The sequence below is a fragment of the Sturnira hondurensis genome, unplaced genomic scaffold (genome assembly GCF_014824575.4).
Source record: "Sturnira hondurensis isolate 20B ecotype Veracruz unplaced genomic scaffold, ASM1482457v3 Scaffold0025395, whole genome shotgun sequence".
Taxonomy (NCBI): domain Eukaryota; kingdom Metazoa; phylum Chordata; class Mammalia; order Chiroptera; family Phyllostomidae; genus Sturnira; species Sturnira hondurensis.
Window position 1 is genome coordinate 555,646 of NW_028098026.1, and position 17,141 is coordinate 572,786.

The 17,141-nt window shown below is 53.0% G+C and overlaps 1 protein-coding gene across 2 annotated transcripts; it reads right to left on the reverse strand.

Moving 5' to 3' along the window:
* Positions 1-90: 90 nt before the first annotated feature.
* Positions 91-16,050, reverse strand: DMKN (dermokine). Of its 2 annotated transcripts, XM_037039593.1 has the most exons (20): positions 15,453-16,050; positions 14,959-15,165; positions 14,790-14,849; positions 14,451-14,501; positions 14,044-14,295; positions 12,829-12,885; positions 12,548-12,598; positions 10,880-10,924; positions 10,154-10,207; positions 9,152-9,202; positions 8,983-9,030; positions 8,744-8,791; positions 6,411-6,467; positions 6,029-6,076; positions 4,371-4,421; positions 4,213-4,254; positions 3,798-3,869; positions 1,090-1,113; positions 934-981; positions 91-367 (listed from the first exon to the last, which is right to left on the reverse strand). In XM_037039593.1, exons 1-19 carry the CDS (start codon positions 15,804-15,806, stop codon positions 934-936), a joined length of 1,620 nt encoding a protein of 539 aa, XP_036895488.1. In that variant the 5' UTR covers positions 15,807-16,050; the 3' UTR covers positions 91-367. The 2 variants fall into 2 exon arrangements, with proteins under 2 accessions (XP_036895488.1, XP_036895489.1); XM_037039594.1 differs by lacking the exon at positions 934-981.
* Between the last annotated feature and the right edge of the window lie 1,091 nt (positions 16,051-17,141).

Genomic DNA, 17,141 nt, shown 5'->3' on the forward strand with positions numbered 1-17,141 from the left:
TCCTTGATCCGGGCCATCAGTGTAGCAGTAAAGAAATCTTAGAGAAACAAGATCCATGTTTTATTTCCACAGAGAAATTCAAAAGTGGGAAGCTTCTCCTGAAGGACCGTCAGTGACTTCAGGTCACAAATGGAGTGGGTAGAGAAAGTGGCTGGTTTATTCGATGAGGCTGGTGGTCAAGGAGACACCACACGGAGTGGGAAGAGACATGGGACAGACAGACCAGGTCTGTCTCCCCAACCTAGAAAGAGCAGATGTCCACACCCAGACCAAGCCGGGCACCGAGGGAGAGCTGGGGGAGGGGCGCAGTCTGGATCCTTGAAGACTGAAGTTTTTCAGGGCCTCAGTCGTGTGAGGGGGTAATTTTCTAGAAGAAAAGCAAAGAGCAAATGGTAGAATGTGACTTGAAACCAGGGAGCTTCCCATCCAGTCTCCACATCCCCACAGTTGCGCTGTGTCTCACCTGTCTCACCTGCCATCCCTCAATGTGCTATCCCCTAAAATGGCTTGCGTCCTTCTACCAAGTTAATCTATTGCCTCTCCCCGCCCCCCTCCCACTCACTTCTTTTCTGAGGGCGAGGGGACTCACTTCTTCCTGCCTCTGACACTTTACACCTGAAAGGCTCACCTCTCTGCAGGTTCCCCGCACAAGCACCCGCCCAGTCCTTCTCCTTAATCTGGTGTGCCATTCTTCTCCTACTCCCCTGTCCCTGCACGGTCCCACTCTATCAGGCCTTCGCTCAGCACACAGGTGCTTTCTGAGTAGGTCACATCTTACGAATTTTTCTCCACAACCCCACACCGGGTTGCCCTCCTCAGTACCTTTAGAGCATCCACCCAGAGCAAAGGAAATACCATGACTCCAGCCCTGCCACTCAGTGACCACGCCTCAACTCCTGGATGCAGCTGAGCAGGGCTGACTCTAACACTCACCTACCAAAGCTTCACCCACTGCAGCAGGCCAGGTTGCGCCCGGGAAGCCTGCAGGACAGGGAGAATGTCTAAGTAGACATCGCACTGTCCCCTGCACAACCTCTGGCCTCAGGCCCCTTTTCTCGCAAGCTGGAGTTTCTTTGCCCCAGTACTTACCGAAGAAGAAACCGTGACTCCCCCCTGTAAAGAGAAGATCGGAGTAGGTGATATGGAGACTACAGTGACCTCTCTGAATTCTGCCATGTCTGTAGAGCTCAGGAAGGGCCCAGTGGAAGAGGCAGGCTCAAACCAGGTTACCTCAGTGACCATAGACATTCAGCCCATGGAATTTTTTTCACAGCAGAACTTATCACCCTAAATACATTTTGCCTGAGGTGATATGAATGTGGTCCCTTAGCACACACTGCCCACGGGGAGTGATCAAGAATTCATAGATCCCCCTCTGCCTACAAGGTGGATGGAAACTGGCCATCAATAATTGGCAAAGCAGATACCAACGGGTAGTATGGACTGCCTCTTCACCTCCTGTCAGCAGGGAGTTTCTGATCTCCCAGTGGAAGTCCTCTCTGTGAGGTCAGGGCTTTATTTTTTAATATATCTTATTGATTATGCCATTACAGTTGTTCTATTCCCCTCCCCCTTCATTCCCCTCCACCCTGCACACTCCCTCCCCCACCATTGCCCCCTTTCATTTATGACCACGTGTCTCAAGTTCTTTAGATTCTGTATTTCCCATACTATTCTTGCCCTTCCCGCTATCTATTTTCTACCTACTGTCTATGCTATTTTCTGTACCTTCTCCCTCCTTCTCCTCCTCCCACTCCCCTGTTGCTAACCCTCCATGTGATCTTCATTTCTATGGTTCCACTCTGATCTAGCTGTCCTCTTAGTTTGCTTTTGTTTTAGGTGTGGTTGTTAATAACTGTGAGTTTGCTGTCCTCTTACTGTTCATATTTTTTATCTTCTTTTTCTTAGATAAGTGTCTGTAACATTTCATGTAATAAGGGCTTGGTGATGATGAACTCCTTGAATCTGACCTTATCTGAGAAGCACTTTATCTGCCCTTCCATTCTAAATGAAAGCTTTGCTGGATAGAGCAAGCTTGGATGTAGGTTTTGGGATTTCATGAGCTGGAATACTTCTTTCCAGCCCCTTCTTGCCTGTAAGGTCTCTTTTGAGAAATCTGCTGACAGTCTGAGAGGAACTCCTTGGTAGGTGACTGTCCCCTTATCTCTTGCTGCTTCTAGGATTCTCTCCTTCATTTTAATCTTGGCTAATGTAATTATGATGTGCCTTGGTGTGTTCCTTCTTGGATCCAACTTCTTTGGGACTCTCTGAGCTTCCTGGATTTCCTGGGAGTCTATTTCCTTTGCCAGAATGGGGAAGTTCTCCTTCATCATTTGTTCAAATAACTTTTCCACTCATGGCTGTTCCTCTTCCCCTTCTGGAACCCCTATAATTCAGATGTTGGAACATTTAAAGATGTCCTGGAGGTTGCTAAGCCTCTCCTCATTTTTTTGAATTCTTGTTTCTTCCTTCTTTTCTGTTTGGTCATTTTTTCTTTCTTCTGTTCCACTCCCTTGATTTGAGTCCCAGTTTCCTTTCCATCACTCTTGGTTTCCTGTGCATTTCCCTTCATTTCAATTAGTTTAGCCTTCATATGTTCCTCTAATTAGTGACTAAAATCAACCAGTTCTGTGAGCACCCTGATCACCAGTGTTTTGAACTGTGCATCTGATAGGTTGGCTATCTCTTGGTCACTTAGAGTTATCAGCTCTGGGGCTTTGAGTTCTTCTTGAGCCATATTTTGGTCTGTTTGCTCCTGTTATGTATGAGGGGCAGAGCCTTAGGTGTTCACCAGGGTGGGGTGACCCATTTGCTGGGTTGTGGCGCTGTATGTGGGGGCAGGGTCCAAGAGAGGCAATGGAGTTCCCCTCTGCTGCTTCCCACTGCTGGGGCCTGCGCGGTCCATCTCACTGCTCACTCCTTCACTGGTTTATCTTCGCGCGAATGTGTGACCGTGGTCAGCCTGCTGCCTTGGGCCCTCACTGGGTCCACCTGTTGCTACCCCACACCTGGGACCTGCCCACGGCTGCCTGCGAGCCTGGGTTGGGGGATCTTTCCTGCCTGACCCTGCTCCACTGTTGGCTCCACCTCTCTTACCAGTCTGGCTGAATGGTGTTGTTGTCGGACTTCCGTATAGTTCAATTTTCTCTGTTTTGGCTGCATTTTTGTTACTAAAACTTTGCTGTCTTTAAACTTGGTTGAGCGAGAAGGCACAGTGTTTCCACCTACACCTCCATCTTGGCGGAAGTCCACCGCCGAGGTCAGGGCTTTATTGTTCTGAGAGGTGGGGGGGAATACCACCTGTTTGCTTTACCAGCCCAGTTAGTGTTCGGCACATTTATTACTAAATTAAGATTGCTTTCTTTGCAACTGAATACAACAAAGTTCTCAAATGTCTTTCCTTTTATTTCCTTTGTGGAATGAGGCATTTATTTCCCACCAACCGAGAGTTCCTCGGCTAGCCTCACCTAGCCTCCTCCCGCCCTCCCTCCAGCACCCGCAGAAGGACCGCAGATAAAGAAGAGAGTGGATGCTACAAAGGAGGGCTGTTTGTTTTTCCATGTTTCATGTAATTTTTCTGAGGAGCCTATTTCTCTTTCCGAGTGTAGTGGTCCCCAGCTTTCTCTGTGATGTAGCCACTGCCTTCTTGTAACCTTTTCTGGGTGTGGGTGTGAAGAGCCTTCAACCGCCTCGCTAACCCACATAGAGCACCTTGGTAGCAAAAGCTTCCCCCGCCCCTGCCCATCCCCTGCATGCAGAGACCCCAGTGGGAAAAACAGGACAGTTGCAAGTCTCACCTTAGCAGGCATCTTGGCTGAGTATTGCCCACTAGAGGAGGCAGGATGTGCCTGCTGGTTATAATTGTAGTTCTGCAGGAGAAAGTAGAGGACAGTGGGGAGTGGGTGGGGGCCAGGCAGCACCGAAGGAATGAAAGCATTTTGCTCTGGAATGAGCACCCCACCTCCCTGCCCTGCCTGGAGATTTCTCAGAGCCCTTGCTTCCCCACCCCTGGCAACCCCCTCCCTTGTCAGGTGTTTATTCTAGAGTCTCCTTCAGCCACCCATAGCCCACACCCTCGCTTCTGTACGGTCCTAGCACACACGGCTCTGCCTCCTTCCCTCTCCCAACTCAAGTGTTATGTGGGAGGGCAGGGAAGGGGATCAGGGAAAGAAGTGAGGTCTAAACCAGGTGGTCACATGGGAGATTGCTTACCTTAGAAGTTTCAGCTGGTACTTCTGGCCATCCTGCACCAGGCTGAGAAAATTACAGAGCAGAGGCGTGAAGGAAGAGAATTTCAGACTAGCCAGACCCAGGAACAAGATTGAGAGGGACCGAGGGCCTCCAAGGTCAATCTGAGGGCAGAGACTTACCTGATCAGCGCTGCCTGCCCTCTTCTGGAGTGACAATGAGGGATTGACACCCTGTAAGGAAGAGGGAGCCACAGTCAGGGTGTCTCCATGGTCCTTTAGGCCTTGACTTTTGGGACTCCAACATCCTGTCGCCTAAGCTCTGCCCTCCATTGGGAGAACCAGCATCCCACCCACCCCATCCCACCTGTCTCCAGGGTCCATAAGTGCTACCTACGGAGAAGACAGTGAGCCTAGATGAAACTGATGGCCCAGATAGATACAGTGTTTCCACACTCAGTGTTGGGGAGTGAGGGTAGAGGTCTGGGTTTAGCACCACCATCCCCATCCAGGCACCTGGAATGTTGGCAGCCTGGCCCAAGACCAAACCGGAATGACAAATGTGGGGTGCCCACACAGGACCCTTGGCCCCAGGCCACCTCGTGCTGACACCAAACCCCACTTCTATCCCAGGCTTTGTTATCCCTGTTCACAAATGCTGTTCCCACAGAGGCAAAGTGAAGTGTTTAACGCTACCTCAGAGTCAAAGAGAAAGAAAAGGAAGAACTACAAGGAAGCGGATGAAGGTACTTCAGACACACTGCAGATGCACTTGCCACCTCCCCTCCCCCAGCTGAGGCAAGGGAAAATTTCTAAGCAGTGGGAGAGAAGTTAAGTTTCTTCCATCATCACTTCTCTGCTAGGAACGCCACCATCACCATCTCTCATACACTCACGGTTAGGATGTCCTTAACTCTGACACAACTCCCTGCCTTGTCCTCGCCCGATGCCGAGTGTTCACCCCACTATTAGCCCTAACACTGGGGTCACAAACTGGTTGACCACATGCCTCTGGATGTTTTTTACTTGGTTTGCATTTTTTCAAATTAATTTAGTTGTGAGCAATTATAAATCATGTTTCTAACTTTTCTTGAAGAAGCAGGTGATGTGGCCACACGGGTGCGTGTCAACACTCAGCTGGAAGGCCTTGGCCTCCTTCTTTGCATGGCCCCACCTGCCCAGCCTCAGATGCCTGGCCCACACGGATGAGTGAGTGGGCAACCCTTGCCTCAGTGCTAAGGGATCTGATTCCCAAAGGCCACTGATCATGAAGAACTGAGGCATGGCTTTCTGGCAAACCCAGAGGTCCTGCCCATCCTTCCCAGAACCCAGACATGCAGACCCTGTGCATCTGCCTACACTTGACAATGACCTGACTCCCTACCCCCACACCTGCTATTTCTCTTCAGCCTTCCTCCCTAGTGCCCCCCTTTCCAGGTCTGAGGTCCTTCCTCACCTCATGATCCCCACTACCTGCTCACCCTGCAGTACCCAGCCAGCTGTGGCTCCCTCCAGGCCAAGCCAAGCCCAGCAGGAGCAGCAGCAGAGTGGAAACCGTAGCCAGCTTCATGTCCCTGTGCCTGTCAGGGCCCCAACCCTCAGCCTGGGCTTTTATTCTAGGGAGGACCTGCTGCCCAGCTCCTTCTTCAGTGACCCGCAGCTTCTCTCTCCCACTCCACTCCCACTCAGCGTTGCGTAGAGGAAAGTGGGAAGGAGGGAGGCACCTTCCTCAGCCGAGAGGACCTGGGACAGAACGTGCGAGCCCTTGCCAAGAGCACAGAACCCCACCTCCCCAGGGATGAGGTTCCTGGCCCTGAAACGAGAGGTTCTGCCACCCTTACCTCAATAATTGCTTTCCAGTTCAAGAAAGGAGTGTTGTGTTTGAAATCCTGGAGGAAGAAGGAGAGATGAGTGGGCTACATGGAGACGGAATTCAGAGGGTGGAGTACAGCAGCTCCCTGGGAAAGTTTCAAGACCACGTACAAGAATGGGTTTAGGAGCCCAGGTGTGGTTGAAGGTAGATGAAGACAAGCTTGTTAAGGGTGTTAGAATTCCTGGTGGTGTCAGTGGTAAGATCTGGGTGATGTTACCCATCTCAAAAATAAAAAGAGGGGGAATCTTGTGAAAGATAGGCTCAAGCCTGGGGTGGCTGCCTTTAGGGAGGTGGAGAGAGAGACAGGATGACCAGGATCCCAGTTTTTTAAAAAATGAGATTTGCCCTACCTCCCAAAGTCGGCTGAAGTAGAGGAGGGCTCGGGTGCTGGGAGACGGGAGTTGGCCCTGTGGGTGAAAAGTCAGGAGCAGGTTTAGCAGGGAGTCTGACCCCCTGATCACCTAAGGCCCTACTCCCGCTCCCACCATTTTTCAGTCTTCAGAATTGCACTGTGACGAAGGTTTGGCTGTTGGGGGGTGGGGGAGCTGACTGTCTTTAGGGATTAGAAAACTATTTTTGCAAGCAGAGGAAGAGAGAAACTAGATCTATGGCACCATGAACCATCTTTCCTGCCCCTAACACGTACACAGTGTTCTTCTCTATCCCATTCCCCCCTCCTGTGGCTGAACATAACTGCAGCAAAACCTCAGGACAAGGACCTGCACTCAGAGCTTCCTGCCTGTTCACCTGCCACGCCACCTCCAGCCCGTCTCCCAAAGCTGCGGCTCGAAGCCACCCCTGCCAAGCCCCCTGGGATAACAGTGGAAATGTAAGAAAAGGGCAGAGACCAGGAGTGCGGGGCAGCTAACATTTATTGCAAGGGCAAAGATTGAGATTAGTGGCGAGATAGTGTTGTTTTTAGAAGGGGTGGGAGACTCCCAACCATCTGGCAGCTCCTTGTCTGGAGGTCAAGGGAGGGGAAAGCTCCTCTCGTCCTGGGCCAAAAAAATAAGCTCTAAGAGGGAGCTTGAGGAATAGGACTTCAGGGAGTAATGGGCCAAATGGAGGTTAGATTAGACCCCTGCTCCAGAAATCTGCAGGGACCTTTTTGCCCACTGTCACCATCCAGTCAAATTCCTTCCAGCGTGGGCTTGACAACACTCATACCTTGCCAGGAATGCTATGTACAGTTCCCTTGTCTTCCCTCCTCACTCTGGAGGACGTCCTTCGGCCCTCCTCCCTGACTACGAAGGAGATGGGGCTCACTCTCCTCTTCTCTGTCCAACTCTGTCCTGCCTCTCTTCTAAGATCTGCTCCTTCCGGGAAGCCACCCCAAATGAATACTGCCTATTTGCAAACATGCACTTTACTTCACCCTCCGCCCCCACCAGATCCAGATGTGCAAAAGCACTTTGCTGTCTGTCCTGGCCCCTCACCCCCCTCCCCGAGAGGCGTCTGTATGTGCCCTGGTTCTCCCCCTAGACCACAAGGCCCCCTTGCTCAGGGGCCTGGCCTCCCCGTGGTTCACAGTAAGGAATCGTGCGGCTCCAGAGACTGGTCTCTCTAAATCAGAAACGGTCTCTCTTGTTCATTTAGCTCCTGCAGACCAGAACTGTGGCTGCCTCTGGAAACACCTGTCGTCTCCTATTTTCCACTCTCCCTGAAGTTTGGGCTGCCCCTTGGCCTCCTCCTACCGCCACCTGCTTTCCCCCACAAGGTTTGGAAAGCAGGATTCTAGTCTCCAATCTTTTAAGTTAAGAGTTAGAAAAACTCAGCCACACACAGGGGTCCGTCAGGCGCTGGGCAGGGGGTTCTGGCCGCTGGAGAGCAAACCCCATGACGAGGAGCTGCTGCTACTCACTCACTTCAGTTTATGTAGCCCGTGGAAAGGGGCCCTGTGTTGTCGATTGTTTCAAGAGAAGTCAGAAATCCAAGTCAGTTTGTGGTCTATTGAGTTTTAAACTTTGGCCACTAATTGACATTGTTGGGGGGGTGTTAAAACCCCCAACAAATGTATCAAACAAAACATTTCACTGGGCTGCTAATCATAGCTTCCACCTTTGGTATTTGCTTGGATTGTCTGCCCTCATCCTCGCTCTCCTTTTAGTCCACTCCCTCTACTGTTCTGGTGTCATGTCACCCTGGCCATGGGCTCCCCTACAAGAGAAAGGGGTGGGCGGAGAGGAAGAAGAAAGGGGTCCTAGCCCCCAAGGGTCCCCTAAGATTAGGTGTGCCCAGGGCACCCCTCGGGCACTCAGCAGATACTCACTTCTTCTTTCTTCTTCTGTCCATGTCAGTCCTCACGTGGCCTTTTAGCTCCACCCGACTATTCAGTCTACCCCTGACCCTGGCCTCTGCTGCTCCTCTGGTTTCTTGAGGATTACACCTACGTGTTCTCCCATTAACCTTCAGGTCTCAAAGGGGAACCTGAGGTTCAGACCTGTTTGGGTCAGCACATTGAGGGGGGGCTCGTTCATTTCTCATCCCCAGCCCCCAACGGTCTGCAAACTCTCCCTCTCTTTTTGGATCTCTGTTGTACTTCCTCCTGGTTGTCTTTATGTTTGAAGCACTGGCTCTTCATTGCCATCATTATGATTTCCTTAGTTCGCCAAGCAGAGGCTTAGCTTTCTTCCCTATATTCTTCTCCCACAAAGATGGAATGGCCTGGCCTTCCAGCCCTTACCTGGTTTATTGCATCCCAGTTGATGAAACCCAGCTTGGATTTAAAGTTCTGCAGGGAAAAAAAAATGAGACGGGCTAAATTGGCTCATAATGTAATTGGCACAGAGCCTCAAGATGAGAGGCTCAAGGGTCAAGGGTCACCACTGAAGGCTATAGAAAGAGGACTTCATCCCGTGGGCACACGGGACAGGGTTCTGGTTTTCCAAGCAAGAATAAGCAAAGCCGTGTTGCTGAACTCACCTTCCAGAAAGTGTCGAAGTCAAAGAGCCCAGGGGATGTCTGAGAGTTCTAGGGAACCAACAATAAACAGAAATGAGAGCAAGAACCCATTTTGTGAGCATGAGGCAGGGGCAGGAGCTATGGGTGCTTGGAGGGTCCCAACCCAAGGTGGGGTGATGCCACCACTCACCAAGTTATTGACTCCATGGACAGCTTCATTTCCCCCACTGAACCCTTGTCCCTGGATGGGGAAAAAGAACACTTATGTTCAAGGCTTATGCACTTTGTCATGCACAGCATCCATGAGCTTGCTCCTGGCCCTTTGGCTCACGCATCTTTGGCTCCTGGCCCTCCTGGCCCACACACCTTTGCCTTTGCTTGAGCACCATGTACCTTCTGCAAAGCCTCCTGTATTCTTTACCAAGCACCTAAGAACCCTCCCCCCAGAAAGTCTTCCTGAAATGACTCATCACTTCCTTCCTAAAATAAGCCTACCCACTCCCCAGTGTATAGTCCCACTACTGGGCAAGCCCTGTGCCTTAGCTTGCTGTGTTCTTTTGTGGAATAGGGCTATTTTTCAAATGAGGAAACTGAAGCTAAGAGCTGTCCAGCAGCTTGCCTCAGGATCTGTCTCCACGTCGGACTCCAGTTGTCTGGACCCTGAGGCCCCTCCGTGGGATTATGATGTAGAAAACTCTGCAGTAACTGGTGTGGGGGGGAGGGGGGGTGGTGAGGAAGTTAGGCTTCACTGGCCCTGCTTTACCCAAGAGAAAGGCCAGGCTCATGGAGGTCAACTGACATGCCTAAGATGCACAGATTGACAAGTGACCCAGCTGGCATTTGAACTCCCATTTCGAACTCAAAGTTCATTTCCTTTCTACTTCTCCACCCTGCCTTCTTAAGTATAATTTTTAAAAATATCCCCTTGGCCATTCTTCTGTTATTTTTGTCAGCCTTTTCCCTCACAGAGGTAATATGGCTGTGACTGCCGTTGGAAGGAGGGAGAGAGAGAATGGATGAGTCAAGAAGGATCATCGGGCCCCCAGGCCCCTGTCTGGTCTCCTGATAGTCATCCAAGACAGATTCAGAGCAGCTGGCAAGCAGGAACCGATATTTCTATTCTTTTTTCCAGGCCCTTTGCATTCTGCCCCCAGAGTCTACCATCCCTTCCCCGAAAGCCATTCCTGCTCACCTGATAATTGCCTTGGGAGCCCCCAAGGAGGCGACTACCCTCCTTGCTTGTTTCCTGAGGAGAGAGAAAACGGAGAAGAGTTGGCGGGAAACAGGCAGGATGTGGGGTGAGACATAGGTGAAGAATTCCTTTGTCAAGGGGCTGAAGTAGGAACATGGTTGAGGACTTCCCAAGACCCTGAGAGAGGCCCTTCTCTCTGGACAGCTCTGGCTTCCCTGGCAAATTTTGTTTCACCCCCTTGCGGATCAGGTTGTTGCTCACTTATAATGCTGATTAGTACCACAGCCACCTCGGTTTCTATTCATGTCTACAAGCTGCCCAAAATCCAATAGGAAGGGCCTTTGCCACCGAAGAATTCTCCCCTGATATTGAAGCAGGAACCAGCCAGGCTGTTGTACTGAACTGATTCAAGCTGCAGGACCAGTCTGGGCTGATGGTTTGCATTGGTCAGAAAGATGATGCTAGCTGGAGAGTCAGGGGCAGCAGAGGTGGCACAGAGGTAGACTGCCTTGTCCCCTCCCACATGGAGGTCCACTCCTCTAGAGTCCTGCCTAGGCTGTTTGGTGTGGATCCCAGCCGATCAGCACCTCCTCGTTCCCAGAGCTAAAATCTGGACCAGGCCGGGATGTGGGACTATCTGCTTGGTTAGTGCTCCTGCTGGAGAGCTGACCTCCACCCCCACTCACTGCTGCCATAGTCCCTACTCAAGGCACGTTGTCTCCTTACCCTGATGTCGCCAGATCCTCGGAAACCTCCCTGTCCTCTGAAGCCCTGAGGGACAAGACAGTGAAACATAGATCATTGTTTTAGACCCTTGGTGCATCCCTGCAAATTTATGTCTGATTTAATACAACGCCTCCTAAAGTCCTCGTGGAATTTTTCTTTTGGAACTTGTCAAAATCATCCTGAAATTTATTTGGAAAAATAAATGTCTAAGAATAGGTCAGAAAAGACTGGAAAAGAAAGCACCTAGGGAGGACTTCTACTGGCAGATATGAGATACTGTAAAGTACCATAAATGAAACAGCGTAGTTCCTGCCCCAGAGCAGATGAATCAGTTTAACAAAATAGAACTCCCAGATGCTCTGAGCTCCCGGAAGCCCTCCTCAAATATTAAGGCATTTATAAGTGGTATTTTAAATCAGTAATAGAAATGATTTCGTACACGGGGCTGCAACACCAGTTAAGTTTCTTTGGGCAAAATGTATTTATTTATAACTTACAGTTCCCTCCCTTCTGTTTTTATCTGTTTTCCCCTCATGAGGGAGCGTACAGATCTGGTCTGAAGTGTAGGGTCTGCCTAGTTGGACCAAGGAGTGGGATTAGACAGTAAGCAGCCACGTAAAGCCCAGATGGATTAAAGGGTTGAATGTAACCATGAAATTACAGAAAGTATCGGTAGTGCTAGAATAAAATAAAGACTTTCATTATCAAGAGCAGAAACCATAGAAAAAGAGATTTTTGGTATGTAAAAACTAAAACTAGAGTTACAAACTGGGAGAAGGTTTCTTGAAACCCATCTCCCCGTGAGAGGTGAGTATCCACAATACTTTAGGAGCTCTCAGGGAGCCTAGTGGACATAGCAGCGCAGGGGCCTGGTCCTCTCCCTGCGGGCGACTCTCCCACCGGGGCCCAGAGCGCAGCCGGAACAGCAGCCTCACCCAGACCTTGTTAGGAACCAGACTCTCAGCCCCACCCCAGAGCTGCTAAACCAGAAGCCACATCTGCATAAGACCTCTAGGTGATTCGTGTGGATGTTAGGGTAACACTGCCTCTGTCAGTGTAGCAGGTACTGGCAGAAAGGCCAAATTTCCAGAATAACCAGGAGGGGAATGTGCGAATTCAAAACTATGTCAAAGGGGTCACTGAATTCTGTTTACAGTCCAGGTCATTCGAAACAATTATGTTTCTAAAAGGGCTGGTTTTTATAGAATTTTTCACAGTCCCATCTGTGGTATAAAGTGGGGTATTCCCACAGAATTTGCAATGAATTATTCCTTTGGATATTGTTAGTAATTTGACGCACTTGCTTTCTCCCCCTAAATTGTAAACTGGAGCTGGGATGGAGGTTAGTGTTAGGCGTGGGGCTGCGGGGCTGAGCAGAATTACGTTAGGAGTGGGCAGCTGCCGTGATGAACTATTATAGCAGGAGTGTCAAACTCATTTTCACGGGGCGGGGGGCACATCAGCCTCACAGTTGCCTTCAAAGGGCCAAATGCAATTTTAGGACTGTGTACATGTAACTGCTCCTTCACTAGGGGCAAGGAGCTTGGCGCTGCCTCGGGGTAGAAACAAGGTGCTGGGCCAGATAAGACGGGGGGGGGGGGGATTCAACCTGAGGGCCTTGTGTGTCTGCCACACGTGAACGACAGTGACCACAAGTCTGGCTCTCACCTGACCCCCAGATCCTCCAGATACTCGGACATCGTTCCCTGGGTTGTCACACTGTGGAAGAGAGAGAGAGAAGACTTAGTCTCAGTCCCCACCCAGACACCAATCCCAGCCTTCATACCGCAGCTGTTGAACCCCACGGCTAACCCACATCAGCCCCACCGCGGTAGCAGTCACCCCCATTCTCAGTCCCAGCTGTCACTGTCCCACCCTTGGAGGGGCCTCTTATTTTCCTTCCCACAGGCCGAGGGAGATCTGTGCAGCTGTGCACTCGAGACACTCACGCCAGGTTTATTTCCACTTCCTCCGTGGCTACCTGAGGAAGAGCTTGTATCGTATCCCTGTAAGAGAAAGCAAGAATCCAGCTGGTGTCTTAAAACTGCTTGGAAGGAACCAAAGAGTTACAGCCACGGTGTGTGTGTACGTGTGTCTGTGTTTAACCCCCACCCCCCTTCCCAACCTCCACACCTTCCCATCTTCAGCTAGTTGTTCACTGAGGGAAGTTTTTGGGAGCACAGAGAAGGCCAGGTATAGCCAAGTGTATTTGGAAATGTGGGATAATTTGCTGATTCTGAGCTCCCCACTTCTCACTACATGCCAGGGGTGAAAAGGCCCCTGGAGCCTCACTGCAGAAAAGCCATGACACAGAGACCCAACAGCAGGCTGGGGACTGTCCTGCCTTGCCCCTGCCTTTCCTCTCCTCTCACCCTCTCCCGGACCTAGAAAGGGGGGAGGGCCCCTAGAAGGGAGACTGATCAAACTTCCTAGAATTTTCTAAGGGTCACTCTTAGATGGGGTTAAAAGCAGGTAGCAGAAGGAGCAATAAATTAAAGCAGCTTGTGTCACCTGGCTTGTTCTAGCTGCTTCCGCCTCTCGCCTGACACCCTTCTCAGACCCCTGAGGAAGCCAGGGGTGCTGTCTCTGCAGGGCCCCTCTTGGATATGCCCCCTAATTCCGCTGCCAGGTTGTGGCCCCTCTTGGCCCGGCGGGGCTTCACGGGTGCGTTCTGCTTATTAGTTCATCTATACCATAGCTCTGTAAATGTTCTGAAGTCTCCACCAGCGTGGGCTTCCCCCCTTCTCCCAGGAACTTCCCTAACAAGTATCATATTTTTCTGTGCCCACTTCTATTCTTCCATTTGTCACCCCCAGCTGTAGTCAGAGTTGCCAAGTTGCCACAACTTAAGGAATAGGGTGACAGGAGATGGACCATCTCCAGCGTGATGGAGCAGAGATAAGGGACGGAGTGAGAGAAAGTTGGGAAGATACCTCTTCTGGGAAGATTGGGGTGCATATCTGAGGAACCCTGCTTGGTGGGGCTGGGTAGGTGGAGAACAGAAGCTGAAGGAGCCACAGGGTGACAACTGCCAGTGGTGCTACCCGCGCCACCCACGGCCAAGGCTGGCAGCTGTCAGGAAGACCTCGGAGTGCATCTCCTCAGCAGGGACCACCCGGGGCCCGCAGCGCCACCTGTGCCTTCAACAAAGGGGCAGAACTCACCCCGTTGCCCCCAGAGCCGCTGCTGCCGCCGCCACGGCCGCCACTGTTGCCATAGCTGCCACCGCCGCTGCTGCTGCCACCGCTGCTGCCACCACTGCTGCCACCGCCGCTGCCACCGCCGCTGCCACCGCCGCTGCTGCTGCCACCGCTGCTGCTGCCACCGCCGCTGCCACCGCCGCTGCTGCTGCCACCGCTGCTGCCACCGCCGCTGCTGCTGCCACCGCTGCTGCCACCGCTGCCGCCGCTGCTCCCCTGGGGAAGGAACAGACCGGAGCGAGGGCTGAAAGCGAGGTCGCCGACCCTGCCCTCCTCCATCCCCTGGCGCTCCCGCTCGGCACAACCCCGCCCCCCCCCAGGGTCCGCACCCCCTGCCCCCGGCCCAGTGCCTCAGTCGCCCACCCCCTTACCCAAGAGTTGCTAGAGCTTCCACCCGAACCAGAGGGCGCGGCGTTGGTGCACTGCAGAGGGAACGCGGCAGGTGAGGCCTCAGGTTTCGGATGGCGCCCTCGCCACGGACCAGGCTCCCCGTCTCCGAGCTCGGCTCGCTTTCCTCGCGTGTATCTCCCCATCCCGGCTGATCTCTGTCCCTCTCTCCCCCTTGTCTCTTGCCCACGCCCATCTCTTCCCTGGCCAGTCTCGCCTCTTACCTCCAGCCCCGCCATTCCCACATCTCTCTTTCCTCTTGGTCGCTCCCACCTTCTGTCCCAAACACCCGAACACCCTCTTCTTCCCCAGACTCTTCTCACCTCCACATTGGGGTTGCTGTTTCCCCTCACCGAACCATAGCCAGGTTGCGCCACAGCTCCCTGCAGGGAGGGTGAGACTGAGTGTGGGGTCCAAAGACTGAAGGAGGCGGGCAGAATGTGGGCTGGAGGGAGGACGGTTGCGGAATGAGGCCTGGGGTGCTTCCTTTACCTGAGCGTTGGTCCCCGAGTCGGACGGCCCTCCGTGGCCTCCCTGGCCCCAGGAGCTTCCCTGAGAGTTGGTTCCAAAGTTGCCATCTGAGCTTCCATGGCCCCAGGGAGTCCCTGGCCCTTCAGGATTGCCCTGGCTGTGGGATCCCAGGCCACCCTGAGAACCAAAGACGCCATGGCCTCCGGATGGAGGCTGGCCATTGGTTCCCTGCAAGGACAACATGCGCGCACTTAGTGTATGTGACCTTCTCACCCCGCGATGGGAGTGGGGTGGGAGCCAGGCAGAACCACTAAGAGAGGAGCCAGAGAAGGGTACAGGGAGAGGCAGGCAGAGACCCCCACAGGGACAGAGGAGGCATGCGTAATAGGGGAGAACACTGCCCCAGACGGTCGCAAATAAGAGGCTCCTTCATCCTCTCCACTGATCCCCATGATTCTCAGCCCAGCTGCACACAGCCTCCCATTTCCACAGCCAGCTTCCTTCCAGCCACTCACCCAAGCACCGTTGCTGCTGGGCATCCCTTGCCAAGAGCTGTGGGCAGCATCTGTTCCGTGGCGTATAACATTCTCAGTCTGTCTGCCAGCCTCACTCCCAGTGTCTCCAAAAGCATGGGCAGCTGCCTCAACACCCTGGCGGATGGCCTCACCGACCCTCTGTCCGAAGGCATCACCCACCCCTGGGCCCATGGCCTCCCTGATTCCAGAGCTGGCTGCCTCTCCAACCCCTTGGCCAATGGCCTCCCCGATGCCTGTTTCAGCCCTTGCCCCCCCACTTAGCAATGGGCTAGCCGCCCCACTGCCCAGATACAGGGCCAGCAGGAGGCAGGCCAGGGACCCCTGTAACTTCATCTCTGCCTCACTTCCCACCCAAGTTTCTTTCTATTGGCCCTTTGTCTTCCTCTGGGTGTGTGTACCCTCCTCTGTTTTCTTCTTCCTTCTGACTTCTTGTTTTCCCTCCCTCTGGGTCTGCAGCCTCTGGGTCTGCAGCCTTCTCTCTCCTTTCCCCAACTCCCCTGCCTTCCCAGAGTCCTCCGCCCTACCACTACTTCTTATAACACAGCTTGGGAGACGGTGACAGGGCTGGGCAGCCCAGAGTCCCTCCCCACACTGACTCAGGGCCAGCCGCCCGATAAGGTAATGAGCTGTAATTGTGAGTCTCGAGAGTCTCTGTGTTGAAACAGAGAGGGAGCTTGTGCAGCAGGGAGGGAGGGAGAAATGGAATGAGATGGGTGCAAAAGCGCTCCAGTTTCCCAACCCCAGGAATTTGGGGCGCAGGGTGGGGATGGGGGCATCTGAAGAGATAGGCTGTTGGTGTCTCCTAGAGGCAGCAGGTGGAGGGGAGTCACAGGCTGGGCCCTGCCAGCGGGGCAAGGAGAGGGAACCCAGTGGTGGAAGCCAGCCTAGGTCAGGGGCCCTTTCGGGGCCTTTCTCTCCATTTCACTTGGCCTTTGCCTCTCCCATGCTGTCTCCTAACGGCGATTGCCCTCACCCTCTGCCACCCCTTCCAGTCCACAGAGAGCCTGGGAGCTGTGAGGTTGGTCTCAGTCCTCAGTAGGGACCCCAAGCATCTGGGAAGGAACTGGTCACACCTCTGAGAGTGGTCATCAGGGCGTCTTAGTTAGCATCCTGGTGGCTCTTAGCTGAGAAAGCTGGGTGTGGAGCAGGGGAGCTGGGCGGGCCAGCCACCCCCAGGGAATGAGTAGGAGGGAGAGACCTAGGGAGGGAGTGGCTGACCCAGGCAGCCATCCTGTTTACCTGTCATGGAGAGGACATGTGTGTGAGTTCATGGCCTTCTGGGAGGGCTTGGATGGTACCAGCTCACCCCACCCAACCCCCAACCTCCCCCAGGGGCCAGGAGGGCACTGGCAAGGGAGGATGAGTTAGCACAAGGGCAGGGGCCCTAGGTCAGCAGCATAATGCTCTCCCGAGTCCCAGCTCAGGATGTGGAACTCAGGCACCCTCCCCAGGTCTCATCCCTGCTTAGCAAGCATGGCTGCCTCTATACTCCCAGGAGGCCCAGGCCCTCCCACTTGCCACTGTTTCGTATCACTGGGATACATCACTCAGTTAGGAGGGGCCAGTTTCCATCTGCCTTTCTCAATGTCTCCCAGTCAGTCTCTCTCTCCACCCCAACACCCACACCCCAACTTGTAACATTCAATACCTCTCACCATGTAAACACAA